Source organism: Curcuma longa, chromosome 2, assembly GCF_044706935.1.
Source record: "Curcuma longa cultivar G26 ecotype Majalengka, Jawa Barat chromosome 2, ITB_CL_G26_1.1, whole genome shotgun sequence".
In the NCBI taxonomy this organism is placed as follows: Eukaryota; Viridiplantae; Streptophyta; class Magnoliopsida; order Zingiberales; family Zingiberaceae; genus Curcuma; species Curcuma longa.
Window position 1 is genome coordinate 10,519,975 of NC_133862.1, and position 22,179 is coordinate 10,542,153.

Sequence of the window (22,179 nt, forward strand, 5' to 3'; positions counted from 1 at the left end):
ACTGTACTATACTCACGTGGATTAGTCATTATTATATTATAATAATTATAATTATTATAATATGTATTAGTTATTAATATGTTATAGTAGTTACAAATTATTATTATTACAATACGTGTTATGATTTAGTTTTTATGTATTCATATAGATAAAAGTGAGGAGGCCAGGTTTAATTGAATAATACAAGTGGAGTGGATATTATTTTGATGATTAATAAATGAGACATCTGATAAATAAAATAAGTAGTTTTGTCCCCGGGACCATGGTGTCACGGTAGGACATCCAAATTATCACTCAGGCATCCGCGATTTGATTCCCAACTATGACGTATTTATAAAAAATTTTCTTCAAATGAGGATCGTAATCAAAGAATACTGGGCATTTGGGTTGGCCGCTACGTGCGCTTCCCGATTTATCTTGGTGGCCGATGGAAAACTTCGACGTATTTATAGAAATTTTTCTTTAAATGGGGACCGGATCGGTTGGATTTATCATCATAAAATAAGTAGTTTTGGATAAGGTGTATTCTAAAATTTTAGTAAATGATGGAGCGTTTTTAAAATTATGCTTCGTGGGCTGGAAGTAACCGGCGTGAACACCAATGGGACATCTACGTGCCTATAAAAGGCAATCTGTTTTGTTGACGGATCCGGCCAATACCGTGGGCCGCAAGCTGATCCTCGTGACTCATCTCATTTCCCGTTCTCCACTCTCCATTCTCCGCGCCTGCTCCAAAGTTGGAAGCACCGTCATGGTCTCTGCCGAAGCAGACGGCTCCGGACGCAGTAATCCTCGCTTCCTGTTCTTTGCTTCGTCGATGCGCATATTTTCTCGGTCGTTCTTCTTGTTGTTGTTCCGAGAGGGAGCAGCACAAAAATCTGAACGACCTTTTTCTTCTTGTTGAAGTTTTTGTGCTTTCTCCTGCCCTAGATGGGCATGGCTAGTTGATTTTTTCTGGGATTTTCTCTTGAGCCTAGCGAGCGAGGCTTTAGTTTACAACAGCCAAACCCTCCAACATAGGAAGCGGTAGATGCAGTTTAGAGAGAGATGGAAGTTGGGATGTTGTATGTAATTGATTGATTCGTGGTAATTGGGAGCTATGGATATTATTAGGTCAACTTTGATTGATGAAATATTGGATGACTAATATGATTGGAGCTCAAGCTCAAGTTTCAAACGTCTCATTACCAGAATTTCTGTACTGGGGTGAATGCTGCTGAAATTTCTCACCCTTACGGAGATTATTTTTGTGATTGTTTTTTTTTTTCACTCTAGCAATGACTGGTACTGAGACTTTTCCATATACTCCATATAGATTGTGCGAAAATTAGTTAGTTCTACTCTCATTGGAATAAGATATCTGTGACTGTTTTTTTTAACAGAGTCTGTTCTATGTTCAGAATTTGAATGTAATATTTGAAGTACCCAATGAATATTTTAACAATGTTTCTGAATCATGGATCTGAGAGTTGAAGAGGTGTATAAGTCAAAGAAATACATTAAATACTGCATATAAATACATGTGACATTGGAATCAGTGCTTAGCACATAAGTTTCTTCTAAACAAGTTTGCATGTTGATACGATACTGCCCATATTTCATGTTACAAATATCTTTATAGTTGAATTTATGAGATTGGCATAAAAATTACTCATTCCTGTCAACTAGTTGAAAACTAGCTGTGCTGAAATTTTATAGTTGAAATTGTTGAAAGAGAGGGTTATTACTTAAGTCTCTTGCTAGTATGGGGTATTACTTTAACTTCCACATGGATTCCTGCATTTGCTTTTGTATTTTGTCACTAGCTTCAGGTCTTTGCGATCCAAACTTCAGAAAAATCTAGTTTCATTCACATGGCTTTTAGTATTTGTTTTATTTCATTTATCATTATGAATGCCTTGGGGGAATTGGAGGGGAGAGAAGGGTACGGTCATTATTATATTATATTTAATTTTCTTTTGTATTTATCATGTTATTTTGTTTATTACTTTAAATTGTATTTTTAATGTTTTTTTAATTAAGACATGATATTCTTAGCCATCATAACTACTAAATAGCTTATTTAGAAACCTAATGGGCAGCAAACCATTCAGGTTCCACAATGTCAGTGGCAGTCATTGGTGGTGGAATCAGGTAATATTCTAGTTCTTATTAGTTTTAATAAGTGATTTGACACCTTCTGATTTCTATGAGGTTATGTTATGTATTCTTCTAATCCACTTAACTTTTATCCTCTCTCTCTCTCTCTCTCTCTCTCTCTCTCTAGTATAATGTATAAAAAGGCTACAATTTGCTTTTTGTTATGGTAAAAATTTCACTATTTGACACTTAACTTTTTTTTTTTAAACAAAACTCTTAAATGTCCTAAGTGGGCTTGCTGCTGCATACAAGCTCAAGTCAAGTGGTCTAAACGTGACCCTATTTGAAGCTGAAAAAAGAGCAGGTGGGAAAATAAGAAGCGGTTCTGAGAATGGTCTTATTTGGGATGAAGGGGCAAATACTATGGTGAGTTTACTAACTATGCATGTGCTCTAATGTATGTGAGGAAGTAGGTCCATTTGGATTGACAAGCCTCAGTCAAGAAAGCAATCGATTCAATTCAATTCAATTTCCATCACTAAATAATTACTTACAATAATTTTACTATATTTTTATTTCATGACAGTCATTACGGTTCAGTCTATAGTCAAGCTATAAGCGTGATATCTTCTTTACTAGAGGTACTGTCTTAATGTGCAGACAGAAAGTGAATGGGAGGTTGGTAGATTGATTGATACCCTCGGTCTAAGAGAAAATCTGCAAATAGTAAGTGTTTTTAATTTAATATATTTTTATTTATATATTCTTACTAATCTGGAGAAAAACATTCATCAGTAACAAAGCTTTGTAATGTTTCTTAATTATTTTTGGCGCATATTCTTTTTTAGAAATTATGCATGAGTTCTACAGGCAATGGTGCTCTCGAGAAGATACAGTTGCATTTTTTTCAGTCATACTATCTAATTTACAATTTCCATCTATTTCCTATACAAAATTTCCCAAACTTATGTTTCCAAGGATGTTTTAGGACCCATCTTTTTCTAGTGTGACTAATTGCTCGTACTTTATTTAGTTGTAATAATGATGTATGAATAATGCTTTCAAGGATAAAAGTGTTTAATTCATGGAAATGCGATTTAAAGTTTAACTAGTAGAACTTGTTAAAAATGATAGTATTCTCATCATTACTTTAATCATATAGTTGTATAAGGTTTTGTTTATCGAATTGCAGGATTTCTAAATCTTTCATCGGGTATGGTTGTAGAGCAGGGAGACGGTATTATAGAAAGAATTGATGAGTGACAAATAGTGATTCTGAAATCAGACTGGTGGATCAATTAATGGGCATGGATTGCTTCACTACATGGTTATATAAGGTTGAATTCATAGAGTTGCATTGCTAACATGCAAAAATAATTCAAAGATTGTTGGGTCAACACAATGGAAGGCCTGGGATTTTGATAGGGCAAATGTTGTTGATAAAGTAATAATTTATAAAGATAATTAGTGCATTCTTATTAAGTTTTAGTTAATACAAAAATTGAGGAGGAGATGGGCCACTGCCTTCTCCCCTGGGCCTTGGGTCCTTCTCTGTGTCATTAAACTAAGTCATACGAAGTTTTATTTTCAATGGGAGAGAAAAAGTCAATTGAAAAGAATGTCTTATTCATATCCATGTTTTGTAAAATCAATCTACCTTCAATTTTATGAACTTGCTAGAACTGAACCACACACCTTGCGTTCCCTTTTTTGCCATTTTGTGTACCTTTTCTACTTGTTACATAATGAGATTGCAAACATATTGTAATCTGGAAACATTGAATAATTTAGGTTAAGTAGGAATGTCAATATTGAAGTGCCAGTCTTTACTGCAAGTACGAAGGGAGTAAATGAAGAGTCCAAGCATCAAAGGGACAAAATATCTGCTGTTTTATTCTAATGTTTGGTTGGAGTCTTATTATTGTAGTATATTGTTCATTATTCAGTCCTAATGCAGGGTGTTCAGATCAGATGGGTTTAATTTATTACAAATGGAACTTTAAAGATATTGGCACTCAGTCATCCTCTTTAGGCCATGATAGTTATGTAACAAATTTGAAGTTCCTGTCTCAGTTCCTAGTCATGCCCTAACTGTTACTGCTTCTAGTTCCATAGTGCTCAATACATATTCAGCTTAATTCATACTTATCTTATGTTGCAGCCTAAAGCTCAAAGCAAGAGGTATATTGTGAAGAATGGAACACCACAGTTGGTATTTTTTTCTTTAATGTGTCTGAGCCAATCTATATCTTACCCTTTATCTGCTTACATTTTGTACTCATTTATGCTTTTTACCTGCTTCTTGCTTCTGCATTAGATTCCAACGAATCCAGTAGCACTGCTCACAAGCAATTTCCTTTCTGCACAATCAAAGGTTTGTTCACCTTTAAATTATTCTGTAAATGATTCATATTTCTTTTTGGACACGGCATCTTGTTTGTGGGCCATTCTTCTTACATTAGTCTATTGATGTTACATGGTGGATTTCATTTTTTACTATCTCAGTAAATTTGCAGATATTTTGTTAAATCGCAGGTCAAAATACTGCTAGAACCACTTTTATGGAAGAACTATGTCAGAAAGCAACCATCAGAAATGAGTCAAGTGACTGAAGCAAATTTGCAGGAAAGGTGATTATTTATTTATAATTGCAATTAATCTTAGTTTTTCTTCTTGTAGCAACCTTAAATGAAAATATTTGACTTTTAGATCTTCAAATCATACAGTCACTTTCACCAGTGTGAAGTATTAGTAGGTTGTCTGATATATCATCACTATGCTGCTTTGGGTAACTCGTCATTTTATGACTAGCTAATGCTATTGAAACTGACAATTTAACTCATTTCACTTTAAGGACTTGAAACTTATTGCAACAAAATAGTTCTTGTGTTTAATGTCTCTTTACTCGGTTTCACCTCTGTGCATATAGTCATGCAGATATTAATTGGTAATATTGAACTGATTGCTAAGATCTATGTTTATTTATTTATTTATTCTGATATATGCCTAAATTTGAATCTAGTTGATTTTCTCTCAGTTTCTTATTAAAAATATTTGTCTATAGCTCAAAGAGCAAGTATTTTAAGCATCACATTTTGGTTTCTGCAGTGTGGGGCATTTCTTTCAACGTCATTTTGGAGAAGAGGTGGAATTTTTTTAATTAATTTATTTTATGCTTAGAGATTTGACATTTCATTCATTGTTTTTCACTTGTGCTGTATACAAAACTAATTTACCCACAGAATCAAAACTACATTTTTTCTGGATGTACTTTCAGAAGCTTTAACAATTACTATATACTTTGTAGGTTGTTGATTATTTAATTGATCCTTTTGTGGCTGGCACTAGTGCTGGAGATCCAGAGACACTGTCTGTCAGTATTCAATATTATCGCAGTTTTATGATACCATGACATGGATACTATCACTGATAAAACTTATATAGTTTCCTCGTGTTAAATTTGATTTGTATTTTTCTCTTTTTATAGTTAGTTATTCGATGCATTCATGATCCATACAGGTACGCCATGCATTTCCAGAATTATGGAATATTGAAAAGAAGTAAGTTAATTATTCAATAGTTCACATTTTTAGCTGATCTTGGAACGTATGTAGATGGTACCAATGCTTTTTCCCAATTTGTTATCTTGACAATCTGTTTGTAGTAATTGATTTCCTTAAGCAAACTTCATATTCTACTCAATTAGTATATTTTGGCGTTTGAGAATTTTCTCAGTGGTCGTTGATAATCATGACCTGCTCAATAGGCAGTTTGCCTTTCTTTTATCCATTAAAAAAATGAAAAAGAGAAGAAAAGAAAAAAGGCAGTGATATACATATGTGGTTCTTTTAATCCTCACTTCTTTCATATGATTACATGTCAGTAAATGGTGAATATAATTTATTGCTGGTCTGTCATTCTATGTGTTTCTTTTATCTGTTTTTTGCCTTTTACTTCAATTCACTTTTCGATCTGTCTGTTCACTCTTGGGTGCCTATCCAGTATTCTTGTCACAAGTTTCCACTTATTTTCCACAGTTATACTAGTTAGCGATAGGCATGTCATAAGATAACATCATGACATAAGATATTTTTCTGATACTTCTATTCATGCTGCTTGTGGGAGAAATTTCCACTTCCTTACCTTTGCTATTTGATTCTATCAGATTTGGTTCACTCTTAATTGGAGCCATCCGGTCCAAGAAAAGCAGCAAACCCAATGATAATGAGGTCAAATATGGAAAGAAAAGGCAACGCGGTTCATTTTCATTTTATGGTGGAATGCAGGTAAATTTGAAGAATTCATATAACCATTTTGTTGCTTGTTTGACACATCTTTCTTCATTTATAAGCAAATAACATATTCAAATATTCCATGATGGTCTTTTCTGACCTAATAAGTGTTATTTTTTAAATATGGTCAAGGTAACTTCCTAATCCTTTTCTTTTCTTGGTAAAATAATTAATTGTAATGGTTACATCCTCCATTGACTTGGTTCTGCAAGATATATTTTCATAATTTGTAAGATTTTTTGTCTTGGTTGTTGTTGTTGTTGTAAGATTTTTGTCTACAATTTTACTGAATGTATCTTCCTTGGCACCATCTTGTTTTAGATCTAGCAATTTGGCTGGAGTCATTAATTTGAAGAGCAATCACCAATAACAGTTCTTCAAAGATATTGCAGTTAGTTTTTTGAATCTGGTTTTTAATTATTATTATTATTATTATAATGTATCACTATTTTTCTAAGTATAGTAATGGTGGTTTTTATATTTTTTGATTGTATGAGAAATATCAGTACACCATCAATGACTAAGTGTGATGAATCCCTTCACCAACCCTGACCTTTTTCTCAGTGTGTCATGTTTTTTTTTAATGTAACTATGATTGTTAATGGATATATCTTAACATATTACTTCTTTGCAGACTCTGACTGACAAGCTTTGTGAGGAGGTTGGTGCTGATAACCTGCAACTGAACTCAAAGGTTTTGTCATTATCTTGTAGCTACCGTGGTAGCTCTCCGTTGACTAGTTGGTCAATCTCTTATGGTGCAAATGATGGGAAAAATGCTGCGAAAAAGGATCAGCCTTTTGATGCAGTCATAATGACGGTAATGAGTTTTCTGAAACATTCGACAACATTAGTAACTTCCCTGATAAATGGAAAATTTGTTGTTTTCAGGAACATGTTAGGCAATATTTGTTAAATTTCTTGATGTGTAACTGAATTCCTATTCTTCTCAGGCTCCACTTCGCAATGTTCAGGAGATGAAATTCATGAAAGGAAAAAACAAATTTATGATGGACTTTCTTCCTAAGGTTTGTTTTCTGCAATTGGATTTGTTAGTACATTATCCATGCCTTTGGATTTAGATACTATATTATAGTTGATTATTGTGCACTGGCCTAGTGTGGACAAGTTTCTAATTTTGTAATTGTTATTGAGAAAAACACCTTTTTTATTTTCCCAACATCATCATCAACAAGAAAAGCTATATTAGTCCCAACATGTAATATTCCACATGAGCCATTTTTGTATGTTCCACAAGGAAATTTGATTTTTGATGCTTTGAAATGATTTTTGTCACCTCACCTGTTAAAATGAAAATTGTTTTCTAGGCTAAAAGATTGTGGTGTTTTAGCTTTGGCGAATAATCAAAATTTTATATAGTATCTCATGTTTAAACTATATATTGAAGTTTATCTATGATCCTTTATCCTAAGTTTTTCTATGCATAGCCTCTTAGAGCTAATAATCAAAGTTTTTCTATGCAGCTGAATTATTTGCCATTATCCGTCCTGATTACTTCTTTTAAAAAGGACACAGTTAAAAAGCCGTTGGAAGGTTTTGGAGTTCTTGTCCCTTCTAAGGAACAAAAAAATGGCTTGAAGACTCTTGGTAAGATTTTTTAAGACTTTTCATTCTGACTTCTTGTTTTTATCATACTTTTGTATTTTAGCATTTTAACATAAAATCTGGTTTTACTGAGCAACCATTTATTATTATTATTATTATTTCTAAATAGTTAAGATGTAGGTACACTCTTCTCTTCCATGATGTTTCCTGACCGAGCTCCCTCTGATCAATATCTCTATACAACTTTTGTTGGGGGAAGTCGTAATAAAGACCTAGCAGGAGCATCAGTGTATGTATTAGTTTATCTTCTTTTTTGATTCTGGATTTATGTTCTGAAATAAAAAAAATGAGGTGAAATTTCTAAAAAATAGGTATCATATATATATATATATATATATATATATATATATATATATATATATATATATATCATTTTCCCATAAACTTTTGTAGTGATGAGCTGAAAGAAATTGTGGCCTCGGATCTGAGGAAATTGTTGGGTACGGATGGGCAACCAACGTTTGTGAAGTAAGTGCACTGGGGGCATGTTTCGTTCTTCTGAACTATTGTCTCATTGGTTGTTTTAATATTTCTTATGTTAGTCATTTGAATTTTCAAGACAACCATACATTTGATGCTTTGAGGATCTTCCTATACACTAAATTGCAGGCATATCTACTGGAGAAATGCTTTTCCATTATATGACCTTGACTATGACTTAGTCATTGGAGCTATAGAAAAGATGGAGGCTAATCTTCCTGGTTTATTCTATGCAGGCAAGTTGATGTCCATGTCTATGATTGTAGGGTATTAATGTGTTAAAAACACAGGTTACTATGCTACTCTGGTTATACCCTTATCCGAAGTAGATTTATCATTTCCAAACTCCATGTGTTATCATTGTTCAGTTTTCAGATATCAATTAAAATACCTATATGGATGAAATCTTTTACATAGTTGTTCATTAGTATGAAATAACTCAATCTTGACTTATAAAATTCATCATTTTGTAATGATGACACACCCTTAGTATCTTCTGCTCTCAATGAAACTAGAAGACAGATTGACTGTTAGTTTCACTTAAGTTATTGGTGGATACTGAAGGCTGCGCCTTAAACTAAAATGCCATTGTTGGTGCAATCTCAAAGGAAGAAACAATATTCATCTTTGGGCAATACAAGTGGTTTTAGAATCAAACTAAGCACACTCACAGTTGTCTAAGTACTCCCAGCACATGCTATGAGCTTTTTCTCATTGAATCAACTTTGTATTTTACAATTTACCTTATATGGCTTCTTATGCAATGCACTTTTGTGAACAAATATGGTTCTCAGGCAACCACAGAGATGGACTGTCTGTTGGAAAAGCAATAACTTCTGGGATCAAAGCAGCTGATCGTGTCGTTTCTTATCTCAATTCTGGTAGTAAGCAGGATGCCTGATGTTACATATTATGGCAGACTTCAAACTGTTCAGATACTGTAAAAATATATATACTCTGTTTCATCTCTTCATCACTTCTTGAGTTTTGACTATGGAATTAAAAATAGGAAATGATATTCATTCTTTGGGTACCTTCCAAACTGATAACGGCATCAAGAAATCCTACTCTTGTAGCCAAGTATCATTAATGCAGTTTCAAGACTTGAAGGAGGATTGGTGGAGACAAGGCATTTGAAGCTTACAGTGACATGACAGCCCGGTATAGTTACCTTCATCTGTAGGTCATTTCCTAAGGAAGCTTTAGTAAGTAGTAACTTTTTTCTGTGTTACCAGAGTGGAGGTTGAATTAGAAAGTACAAATCAATGCAATAGTTTAAAGTTTACACTACCATATCAGGCCTATGAAAACTTTTGTTTCCTTCTCAACGTCTAGCATTGAATGAAATCTACTCCGTAACATTTCTAGTGCTATATTGTCATATTATGGGTGCCATTCATCTTATTCTTCCCTCTTCAATGGATTATCTTTCCACTGCTAACTTCTGGTTGATATTAGTTGGCACAGTCAAAATGTATTATTCTAGTCATTTAATAATATTGATACCATGTTATATGACAAGTAAATGTTATCGTTGTTTTGTATGTACCCATATCAACAATGCCAAAGAGTAGTTTCAATGAGTATTACTTAATGGTAGTATGTAAGAAGTGATACTCTCATCTATATATCTATATCTATGTTACAATTGAGGGGCTTCTATAGGGTTATATTGGATTTGTACCATTTTAGCTGAATATTGAGTCGAACAATGATGAGTTTTTTTTTCTCCTTGCAGAATGTCTTAATTGCTATTGTCCTTCACTCTCTAAATTTCCTGCCGTAGAGAGGGAGTACCAAAGAGGACCGCATTTAGATGAAAATACATAGGTAAGCAATAAAGGGTAGAACATGATCATTTAGAGGTAAAAGGAAAAATACCAGTGGGAATAATCTCCAATGGTGAGGTGTTGCCACTCAATACTTGCTTGGGCTCCGGAGCTTTACGACACAAGCAAACATGAGTAGAGATCTTTTAACTGCATTTGTGCACTGCTACATTCCTAGTGAACCTCTACTATTACATGGGACATGAAAACCATGAGATGAGATGGACCATATTAAAAGAACCTTTAGGTCTGTCATGATCTTGTCCCACTTCTTACCGGACCTGGCGACAGCCTCAAACATTCCAAGAGGATAGATTCATACAACACCTCCATTAACACAGAAGATTGTCGATTCCTAATCTGGTTGAAAATTCTTATTTCTGCTACTTAAAACCTGCAAACACAGAAAACTTCATAATTAGAGCTCTTATAATTCCACTTTCATTGCTTGCACTGTAAAAGTTATCTCATATCTAATTTTTGAGACTCTCTAGTTGTTTTTTTAATTAGGTGTTCTAGACTTCTAGCGGCCAAAGCTATTGTTTTTGAAGTTGATTTATAGACTCACATTGCAACATATTCTCTGTGTCTTTTGTTTTTATAACACAAACTAATTTTATAAATTCGCTTATGTGGTAAAACATCACGTAAGCTCTTGGAGGGTGGCAACTGACAAACAAAAATGACAGGGTTTTATTCAATCTTTATTCCTAAAGTCTTGATGTTATCATCATCTGGCAAGTTGTAAGCTCCGGCTCCCTCCCTAACTGTTCATGCACATGGTCTAGGCCCTAGCTAAGGCTTGGCTGTCCCCAGTTTACAGTGGCACACAGCTCTCATGAGAACCCCAAAGAAGCACGCAGAACAACAGGAAGAACTTTGGCAATGCAACTGCTGCTACAAGCCCAGGGTGCATTTAATCTATTCTGCAAATAGGTCTTGCACCAGAAGAGGGCACCATTGACATGACCATTCTCTAGAGTTTTCCTTCTCCAACCAATACCCTAAAATATTCTGACCTAGTAGTTAGTTAGTTGACAGTATACCTCTAGATTTGGTTCCATTATCTGGATATTAGCCACTTGAATAAGAGAACAAATAATAGATGCATGCATATCTAATTCCAAATTATTATTTGTTCTTGGTCCACATATGACATTAGAATTTGATCTTAGAGGTGACCCATTGAGTGGTTTAGGATAATAATGATATGTGTACAGTAAATGTTCATAATTGGAATTAGTGAACTTGTCCTCTTTGGTTTTTACCAACCAATGAATGATTGATGAGTCATTGGGCTTTAGGACAATTAATGATTTATAGTTAATACTCATGAATATGTATAGTTAAAGCAAGGAGAATGACTAGGTCAGTGTTATTGGAGCAATTAAGATCAAATGCTTCAAGTTCAAGTAACCATCTAATTTCCTCCAAATTGTGCAAGCAAATTAAAAATTCCAAAGTTTTTTTTTTGAAAAAAAATAATGCTTAAACTATAGCTACCAAAATAATAAGTCAACTAGACATTATGTCACATTGTGAATAATTCCGAAGCGCACATTTGGCATTTACAACCATGAGCTTCGCAAAATGACACGGTGAGTGAGAACAAGGTCCGGCTATTTTAAGGAAAAATCTCACTTCACTCTGTACATTTTTCTTCCTTTTAAACATGCCCCTGAGAATTTTACAATTACCAATTTATCCCCTTCAAGAGTAAAATCTGTTGTAGCTCTTTACACTGAATGGCATTATTTAAAATTGTAAGGACCAAATGAAAATTTTGTAGGCTGAGTGGTGGAAGCACCTGGGGCTTTTATTTTGCTTTCACCTTTTTTTACCTTAATTAACTAACCGCCACGTCTTAATTAACTGGCCCTCGCCTCTCCGCAGTATAATTATAAATGAGCTCCCTCTTTCCTCTGCCGCGCTCTGCTTTCAAGCTTCCCCAGAACCGAAAAGAAGCAGCGGGGAAGGGCGGAGATTGATGCCGGAAACCGCCGTCTCCTGGTGAAACAGGACGAGCACGCAACCCATCGGAGACACCGATCGGCGCCCGGATGACAGCTCTCGCCCCCTCACTCGCCGGCTGCGGATCGCGATCGCTGGCGTCGGCGAAGAGACTCGCGGCCGCGCGCCAGCAGGGAACCCCGGAGCCGGACCATGGTGCGGCGGTGTCGCAGAGGCTGGTGGAGGCGGTCCATCGCGGCGACTCGCGGGCCGCCGAGGAGTGCCTGGCCGACCCCGCGGTCGACGTGAACCACGCCGGCGCGGTGTGCCTGCGGACGCGCCGCGTCGCCGTGGCGCTCCGCGAGGAGGCCGCCCACGAGGTCCGGGTGGAGTACGAGGAGCTCCGCACCGACGCCTCCGCCCTCTTCGTCGCCGCACACGCCGGCGATCTCCCCTTCGTTCGCCGTCTCCTGGTTCGATCTCTTCCCTCAACCCTACACCGTTCCGTTTTCTTCATCGATCGGTCCTCGCCCGTTTTCCCAACTAACGCCGTTAATCCCATGTCGTAAACCCTAGTCGTTTGCTGGCAAAATCCCATTCCTCAATCCTATTCGTCTTCCTCCCTCTTCGGCCTCGTGATGCGAGATCTGGGACACCACATAGCTGGCATCCCTGTGCTCTCTAATGGTGAATAGTAGTAGATTAGTATAATTAATTAGGGTTTTCTGAAACTAGGGAAGAGTTCCACTCCTGTAGCTTCATCGGCAGGTATGGATTTGGTTTTGACTTTCGTAAAATTGCGATTGGGACGAGGAGGAAGTGGAGTTGCGGCGTGCCGTACGGCCACGTACGCCTGCGGCACTCTGCTTTCGCGCTGCACGCCAGCTGTTCGATCTGGAGACACCTGAAGCGAGCGGTGCTTGTCGCCGAGCGTCGGTGCGCGCAGGCGCATCAGGCCTTGTGTTTGATCTGCCATCGTCCCCACAACTTTTTTCCCGAATCGAGTGAGTAGCCACCAAAAGATTTGGATATGTCTTTTATTTGTTCTGCGTCAGAATTGATGTCGATCGATCGATCGAGTCTCGTTGATACTGTTCAGGATTTCACAAGCTTCTTTATGTCAATCTTTCTCTTTCTGTGCTTTTTGCTGCTTGATTTGGAGTTTACTGATTTTGATGTCTGGGCGAAGGAGAAAGGCGCGGACGTGAACCAGAAGCTGTTCGGCGGGCACGCAGTTACGGCGGCGACGAGGGAGGGGCGAGCGGAAGTGGTGGAGGTGCTGCTCAAAGCCGGGGCGTCGCAGCCAGCCTGCGAGGAGGCGGTGGTGGAGGCGAGTCTCCATGGGAGGGCGCGCTTGGTTGAGCTTCTTATGCGCTCCGATCTCGTGCGTCCGCAGGTTGCCGTCCACGCGCTTGTCTCCGCAGCCTCCCGTGGATACGCCGACGTCGTCGACAGCCTCCTTAAGGTGTTTTAGGGTTCAGTATCGGAATTGAGATTTTTCGCCGGAATTCTAATTTGATGTGCGCGCGCAGTGCGGAGTAGACGTCAACGCAACCTCCCGTGTGCTGCTTCGTTCGCTGAAGCCATCGCTGCACACCAATGTCGACTGCGCCGCGCTCTTCGCCGCCGTCGTCAGCCGCCATGTCACCGTTGTCCGGCGTCTGCTTCAGGCCGGAGTACGCAAGGAGGCGAAGGTCAGGCTTGGCGCGTGGTCCTGGGACGCCGCTACCGGCGAAGAGGTCCGCGTCGGCGCCGGGCTGTCGGAGCCCTACGACGCCGCGTGGTGCGCCGTAGAGTATTTCGAGGTCACTGGCTCCATCCTCCGCTTGCTCCTGCAGCAGCACTTCCCCGTCGACGGTACCCACCACGGCCGCACCCTCCTCCACCACGCCATCCTATGTGCCAATCCCGGGGCCGTCGACACCCTCTTGGCTCTCGGCGCCGACCGCGAGCTTCCGGTCAAGGCCGGCCTCGACGTCGACTTCCGGCCGATCCACCTCGCTGCTCGGGTCGGCGTCGCCGCCGTTATGCGTGTTCTGGTCGACAAGGCCGGATGTGATCTGAACTCGAGAACCGGAACGGGGGAGACGGCGCTGATGCTCTGCGCGCGCCACAAACGCGACGACTGCCTCCGGATCCTCGTATCGGCCGGCGCCGATCTTGGATTGCGGAGCTTCTCCGACGATTCTGCCGCCTCCGCTGCTGCTTCGAGCAATTGGAGCATCGGCTTCCGAGACGCCATCCTCGGGGTGATCCGGGCCGGCGCCGTTCCTCGATCGAGTAATCCTGCCATCTTCTCGCCGATCACGTTCGCCGCCCATCACGGGGACGTCGCATCCTTGGAGGTGCTATTGCGGCGGCCGGAGATCGACATTGACGAACAAGACGGCATCGGCTACTCCCCTGTTATGATAACGGTCAAAGAAGGCCATGTCGAAGCTTGCCGCCGCTTGGTCTTCGCCGGCGCCGACATGAATCTCCAGAATAAAGATGGTGAGACCACGATAGACCTCCTGCAGTCGAAGGAGAATCGTGAACTATTCGAGCAGGTGTTGCTCGAGTTCACGCTGGAACGCGGCGAAACTGGACACTTCCACGCCCTGCACTTCGCCGCTCGTCGGGGTGACATGGCAGCGGTGCGGCTCCTGACCAAGCGGCGGGGGTCGGACGTGAACGCCCTCGACGGAGAGGGCTACACGCCGCTGATGCTGGCCGCGAGGGAAGGCCACGGGGGGTCATGCGAGGCGCTGATCCTCGCCGGCGCCGAGCCCCGCCTCGCGACGCGGCGGGGAGAGACGGCGCTGTCGCTGGCGAGGGCGAACGCGAAGCTGGGGAAGGAAGCGGAGGAGGTGATACTGGACGAGCTGGCGCGCGCGACGGTGACGCGCGGCGGCCGCATGAAGAAGCACACCAAGGGCGGGAAGGGGGCGCCGCATGGGAAGGAGCTGAGGATGGTGGAGGCAGCAGGGGTGCTCCGGTGGGGCAGCGGGAGACGGAGGAACGTCATGTGCGGGGAGGCGGCGGTGGGCGGAAGCGCAGTCTTCCGAAGGAACCGGAAGGCGAAGGGAGTCGCCGTCGACGAGCCGGGGCTGTTCAGGGTGGTGACGGCGACAGGGAAGAAGAAGAGGGAGGTGCACTTCGTCTGCGAGGAAGGAGAAGAGGGAGCAGAGCTGTGGGTGAGAGGGATTAGGCTGGTGACCACAGCAGCCATGGGGAAGCTTCCGAGCAGTGTGGTCGACTGAGACCGATGCCGAGTGGTGTGCAGTTTGACTTCACCTTGAAGTCAACGTCAATGCTTATGTTGTTCATATGGTCGTAGTGTCTGTTGTTTGCTGTCCAATATCTGATGAGGTAAAGTTGTGTGTCATGTTCATTTTGAAGTTCTTTTTCAAGCTTTCTGCTCTTCTCCTCGCCGTCGGATCAGTGCTCACTGCCAGATATCTGCGACAGATGATAGATTTAAATTATTCTTTTAATAAATATTTTTTTAAAAAAATTTAAAATAGATTTAATATTATTTTTTTCTTTCACCCAGTTAGGTGAAGCTATCTAACCTCTTACCAACCAGCGGTACGGTGTGCCCTCGCAGGTTGTAACAATCCAAATCGGACGGTCAATGTATCCCTTTGTTGGAATCGAGGGTGTAGATGCAAAGAGATAAACGGTTCTACGTTGAACCGGCGAGGTAGCGTTGGACACCAAAACCCTCGGGGTCTCCGCTCGGTGGGTGGCGGCCGTAGAGACTGGATCGCTCGTAGGAAGGAGCACGGAGGATGGCGAGCGGCGCGAATGTGGTTCTCGATGACGTTCCGTCGCTGGATCTGATGACGGAGCTCCTCCGCCGCATGAAGTGCGCATCCAAGCCCGATAAGCGTCTCATTCTCATCGGTATCATCTCCTTCCTCCAGAACCACCCTTCTGGGCTGGGTTCGGCCATCTCGCTCCCTATCTGTTGCTCTTCAGAATTGCGATCTGTGGGTTATCTGCCAGCGTCTTTTTTTTTCAGGATATTTAAGCGCGTGCTTCTTTTCACCAATTTTGCAATCGCGATCCGTAAAATAAAGTTTTTGCAATCTTATGATTGTTCTGGCGTTACCAGATGCTGTAATTTGTATATGCTATAAAGTTGATTCTTAAATAAAACTGTCGTTGGATGAAAAAGAGGGAAAGCGGGTCATTTTTAGATCTACATTGCTTGTTTGTATTTCTTTCGATTGGCTTATGAATCTCAATGACCATTTTTTTTCAGGGATGATTTTACTCAGTAAGGTTGGTTTGTATATTTTTTTGCGGCATATGTTATCATAAAATTGTTAAGCTACTTCTTACCATTATTTGGAGTGTAGGCTAGACCATTTTTCTTTCTGTCTGGTAAGGATTGAAAGTAATTAATGTCCAATGCTTCCTTTCGAATTATATCATTCATATGTCTCAGGATAGAACAGCTACCTACCCAGTTTTTTTTCTAGTAAGAATTATGCACCCCCACCATCTACCCTCGCAGTTTCTTTTTTCTGAGGCAGATACTAAAGTTTAGGTAGATGTTATCTGTGTTGATAGTTTCATTTAATGTTATAATGATAATCACTTTCTGTACTTTTGTTTTACCATCTATTGTTGAATATTATCTTCTAAACTTTCAGATTTTCTAGAATGTTATTTGTTAGGATTTTTTGTTTTACGACTATCGCTTTACTAGGCAGGTTTTCTATTACTTGCATCTGTGGTCATTGTACATGATTGTGGAAATTTCTCCTTTTAGTGTTAAAATCAAGGCAGGATTTAGCTTCTGATAAGCCATCATGGCATGGCAGGTCCTCCAGGTTCTGGCAAGGGTACTCAATCTCCTATTATTAAAGATGAATATTGCTTATGCCATTTGGCAACGGGTGATATGTTGAGAGCTGCTGTGGCTGCTAAGACACCACTTGGAATTAAAGCTAAAGAGGCAATGGATAAGGTATTTCCTATGTTGATTAGCAAAATTGCAATTTAAAGAAACAGTTATTCTTATTACTTGATGATTTTTTGAATTTTTTTAATTCTAGGGGGATCTTGTTTCTGATGATTTGGTTGTTGGCATTATTGATGAAGCTATAAAAAGACCATCATGCCAAAAGGGTTTCATTCTTGATGGGTTTCCAAGGACATCCATTCAAGCAGAAAAGGTAACTGTTGCATTCTTTTTGTAGTGCTGGATTTATTTTCGGGAGACAGGTTTTCACCTTGTTTAAGAATGTGTACTCAGCTTCCCTCTCTAAATCTTCTTATGCAGCTTGATGAGATGCTGGCAAAGCAAGGTACCAAGATTGACAAGGTGCTGAACTTTGCTATTGATGATGCCATATTGGAGGAGAGAATTACAGGCCGTTGGATTCATCCACTTAGCGGTAGAACTTATCATACAAAGTTTGCTCCTCCAAAGGTTCCTGGCATCGATGATGTAAGTAGTTGGTGTAATGGTGAATGTATTCATATTTTTGTTAAGACACATTGTACTTTCTTACTTTTGAAGAAACTGCAAGAAGGTCATTTTCATATTTTCCTAATTTTATGTATGATGCTTGGCTTGGACACTATTGTAAAAAAACCATTGCAAACATTGGAAGAATTTCACTTAATGTATGTCAGTAGGTAAGTATGAAAAAGGTTATTATTAGCTCTCATAGTCAATTCCATAGAGTTCGAATAAATTTTGGTAGAGAGAAGGGTGAGTCCAAAAACTTTCATCCATCATTTTTGGTTGAAGTAATAGGAATATGATGACACTGTTTAGTCCTCTTCTTAAAATAGGCATTACGTAGTTTGACATTATCTGTTGTAGTATTTAACATCCTTTTTAATAATGTGTATGATATACTTTGTTTGCTATTGGTATTGCATGTTGTTGTTATTTGTATTACTCTTCCTCTCCAATCATTAGACTATCTCATCTAGCAAATCCAACTATCCTTCCCAATGCCATGGCTTAATCAATTCTCACAGATCTTGGAAACTTTTAATATCATTGTTTTGCTGCCATTCGCTAGAGATTAAGAATAATCTTTTATTTGAGTTGAAAGCATTGGTGCATCTGATGACCATTAGCACTTCTATGGTTAACTTGTCACAACATTGAGAAGTTAATCCTTGCTGTGTGGACCAATTTGGATTGTGTGACCGGCAATGCTGAATAACTGAGATAAGTTTTGAAAGGTTTTTCTTTTGGTCTTATTTCTTCACTTGCTTGACCTTTGCCAACCAATTGATTTGTTGAGTGGAAATATCACTTCTGCCCATGCAAACTTGTTCATGGCAACCATAGCTGGTTCCTGAACTGCTTGACCTACAGTACTTAAAAAGGTTAATTTTCTGAATCAACAAATTGGACAGTCACTTGACTTTGTTGTCTGTCTGTCATCTTTACTTTATCTGTAGGGGCAGTTTGCTTATTGATGTCATGCTCATTGCCCAGATCATATATACACAGAAATCAAACGGTCGCTATGTAGTTATATGGAACCTATTTGACAACTTAATGATTTTATATTTTGTTATTCATCACACTTGCCATTTTATGTTTGAGAAACACTTCTGATCATAGAGACTCAATAACTTAATATTATATCTTTGCAGGATTCTGAACTGCTAAATATTTTATTCTTCATTACCTGTATTGCACAATCCATTCTCTTTATGAATTCTTTCTTCCTTTTGTATGTAAATGCATTTACTCCTGGTATATTTGATGCTTACTTCTCCTCTACCATTTTTGTTAAATCATGCTATGACATGATAACTTATCCCATTTTGGTTTGTCTAACATGATTAATGCATATATATTTTTATTTCTTTGAAGGTATCAGGAGAACCTTTGATTCAGAGGAAAGATGACACAGTTGAAGTCCTAAAGTCAAGACTTGAATCTTTCCATCGACAAACTGAACCTGTATGGTTTCTTCCCCAGCATATATTAAATAAATAAATAGATATTATCTTAAACCTGTAAAATAGTGGATATTTTGGATCAGCCAGAATTGGCAGATTGGTAGCAATCCTTCCAATCAAAATATGACAGAATTAGTTCAATCTATATCAAATCCTTCCAGTCAATTACTAACAATGCTATTGCATATTCATGTTATAGTGAATCAAGTAACATACTCTAAGGAGGCTTCAGAGCAGAAGCTTTATGGTGCCTTCAATTAGTTATTTCTAGTCTTCCTCACACTGTTTTTTTGGAAGATTTTAGATCTTGGATGTTTGAACAACCAAATAAAACTTTAGTTGTATCAGTTATAGACAATTGATAGCCGGCCAAAGGTATCCTTCTAATGCAAGTGCAGCTCTTATACTTGCTAGAAGGTTATCAGAATCAATCAAGATCTTACCTATGAATCACTAAATTGTATAGCATTCAATATCTAGTATTCTTATGAACATTTCATATTCGCATCGTTTTAATGTCACAGAGCAAATTATTCATGTAGAAAGTATGCCTTGCTAACTTTTGAAAGATAGTTGTAATGGAAAAGGTTAGAAAATTTTCTTCTAATTGAAAATAAAAGACTTCAGTTATAATTCATTTTCTTATAACCCATACTTCATGAAAACTTTGTGTTATATGTTAAGGTAATTATGATGCTTTTATATCTTGGGAAACTTTGTCAAAGGTTACTGGTGGCTAGGCTCCCATCTAACAAAGCCACAGCCTTGAGAGTTGAGGGAGTCTTAACAAGTTGTATTTGAGTCGATCGGTTAAGTACTTATGCAACTCGTTGGGTCGCAACCTTTGCTGGATACGCCTCCCAACAAGTTGTGCTAACCCTGCTGCACCTTTTCTCTTATTCATGAATTACAATGTGATTGTCTCTCATTCGCTATTTCGGTTTCCTCTAGCACATTATCTGTGCATTTGTGACTTTGTTACGCGTCCCAGGTTATCGACTATTACACCAAAAAGGGTGTTGTTGCTCAACTTCATGCGGAGAAACCCCCTAACGAAGTCACCATCCAGGTGCAGAAGGCTCTTTTGTGAAGAAGAGGAGAAACCTCCCGCGGTTCGGCATTTGCTTTTCGATGTCTCTTTTCAGTTATACAAAATTTTCCCTTTCATGCATGAATTCAGAGAGCTTCGTTCAAACTGCCTGAATGCTTCCATATCCATGGAAACATTTGCAATTGCATCAGCTTTTAATTTGAAATAATTAATCGGTATTTTCTGTTGCAACAAAGAGTTTTGTGGTTGTATGATTCACAGGAAACAATGAACTGTAGAATTAACCTCAGTTTTTTGGGGGAATTAAACTTCGAAATTCTGCAATTTGCTATCTTTCTGGAAGTTCATAGGTTGTGATTTGTTTGATCTGTAAAAATAACTATTCGTCAAGGTATTTACGTAAAATACCATCGTTGGGCTGTAAATAAGCCAAGTCGAGTTAAGTTTTGTAGTATTCAAATTTATTTGATAAAGTAACTCAATCAAGTCAAGTTTAAAATGAATCAAGCCGTTAAAAAAATTTTGGTTTGATTTTTTTATGAGCTTGAGTTTAGTGTAAATTTGATTGAAATTTGATTTATTTAGATGTTATTTGGTTATTTAAAATTTTTATATTTTAAATTTATTTTATTGATTATTGAATTTGATAATATAAATTTATTTGTTTATTTTTAAAGTTATTATGTTTATTTAGTATAGTGATAAGAATTTTATTGATGTACACGATTCACTTAGTATTGTTTATAAATATTAATGAGTTGAATATATATATTAAATTTGTTCGTTTAATTTAATGAGTTGTATAAATTTGTTCATTTAATTTTGTATATATTAAATGAATATAAATAAATTTGTATCAAATTGAATATTAAATTTAATTTGTTTAAGAACATTAGATTTATTTACCATCTTGTTCATTAAGGTGTTTTGTCAAAACATTCCATACATTGAATATTTACAAGTACACAATCGATTTGGAGTTGCTTAATATAATGGATACTAGTTTATCGCTCTATTCACTCGAAACAAGGACTTATTAGGGTTTAAACATATTCAAACACATTCGAAGAATAGGCATAGAAGGTTGTGTTCCTTTTGTTCTTGGTTTTTTTTTGTTGGTCTATCCAAAAATATTTGCTACTCAAAGTCAACGCTAATGTTGATGAGTTTGACTAGATCGTGTTGTAGGGTTTTAAAAATCTAAGTGAAATATTGACTTTGATCCACTCTGTCTTTGAGCCGATCTAGAAGTGTTTGAAGTCTCAGGTCAACGGGGGAGCTCAATCAAAATTAGAACCCCAACTTAGGTTTGACCAAAATATTAACTTGTTGTTTATGTCAAAGGTCCCCTAAGACAACTTTTCATTTTAATATATACTTTAAATATACAAAAACTGGATAAAAATTTGAGACAAAAATATAAAAATTCACAAAAGTAAAAGAAAAACAATTGCACACGTCATAAATTCAAGTAAACAATGGATTTTAATTTTAAAAATAATAGTGTGTTTTCATGCCTATCCATTTTGTTTAAGAGACCTTGAAAAATTTTTAAATGATTTTAAAATTTATTAAAATATTATCGTACGCTCAAAAGTGCACTTAGTTGTTTATGAATAGTGCACACGAGGTAAGATATCACATATATATATAATTTTGATATCCTACGTGACTTCTCATGCGAGACATCCGTCCACGATTGAGTTCACGGGACGTCCGAATCACTTCCGAGTACTCAGACGCACACTCAGTCGCAAACACTGTCACATGAGAAGATGCACAGCATATCACCGACGTGTGTATATACATAAAAAAAGCTCCCCACTACAATGCAATGGTAAAATTCTTCCATAGTTGATCAAACATCTATCAATCAATCTCAATTACGACATACTACAAATTAATTTCCTTCAATAGGAAAATAATCCTAAAATGCTTTCTACAA

General features: G+C 38.4%; 3 protein-coding genes across 3 annotated transcripts; all 3 read left to right on the forward strand.

Annotated features, from left to right (window-relative positions):
- The first annotated feature begins 665 nt into the window (after nt 1-665).
- LOC141821062 (protoporphyrinogen oxidase 2) lies at nt 666-9,450 on the forward strand. The gene is made up of 18 exons (XM_074708424.1): nt 666-785; nt 2,094-2,133; nt 2,370-2,505; nt 2,740-2,805; nt 4,241-4,291; nt 4,397-4,453; nt 4,615-4,709; nt 5,188-5,224; nt 5,387-5,452; nt 5,599-5,639; nt 6,245-6,365; nt 7,006-7,191; nt 7,325-7,399; nt 7,856-7,979; nt 8,118-8,226; nt 8,391-8,465; nt 8,607-8,713; nt 9,272-9,450. The coding sequence occupies exons 1-18, from the start codon at nt 752-754 to the stop codon at nt 9,376-9,378; spliced, it is 1,527 nt and encodes a 508-aa protein (XP_074564525.1). The 5' UTR covers nt 666-751; the 3' UTR covers nt 9,379-9,450.
- A 2,774-nt stretch (nt 9,451-12,224) lies between these two features.
- LOC141821061 (uncharacterized) lies at nt 12,225-15,648 on the forward strand. The gene is made up of 3 exons (XM_074708423.1): nt 12,225-12,729; nt 13,446-13,721; nt 13,789-15,648. Exons 1-3 carry the CDS (start codon nt 12,367-12,369, stop codon nt 15,496-15,498), a joined length of 2,349 nt encoding a protein of 782 aa, XP_074564524.1. The 5' UTR covers nt 12,225-12,366; the 3' UTR covers nt 15,499-15,648.
- A 325-nt stretch (nt 15,649-15,973) lies between these two features.
- LOC141821412 (adenylate kinase 4-like) lies at nt 15,974-20,564 on the forward strand. Its single transcript, XM_074708844.1, has 6 exons — nt 15,974-16,144; nt 17,071-17,216; nt 17,305-17,424; nt 17,532-17,699; nt 19,095-19,184; nt 20,175-20,564. Exons 1-6 carry the CDS (start codon nt 16,030-16,032, stop codon nt 20,271-20,273), a joined length of 738 nt encoding a protein of 245 aa, XP_074564945.1. The 5' UTR covers nt 15,974-16,029; the 3' UTR covers nt 20,274-20,564.
- Nucleotides 20,565-22,179: the final 1,615 nt, after the last annotated feature.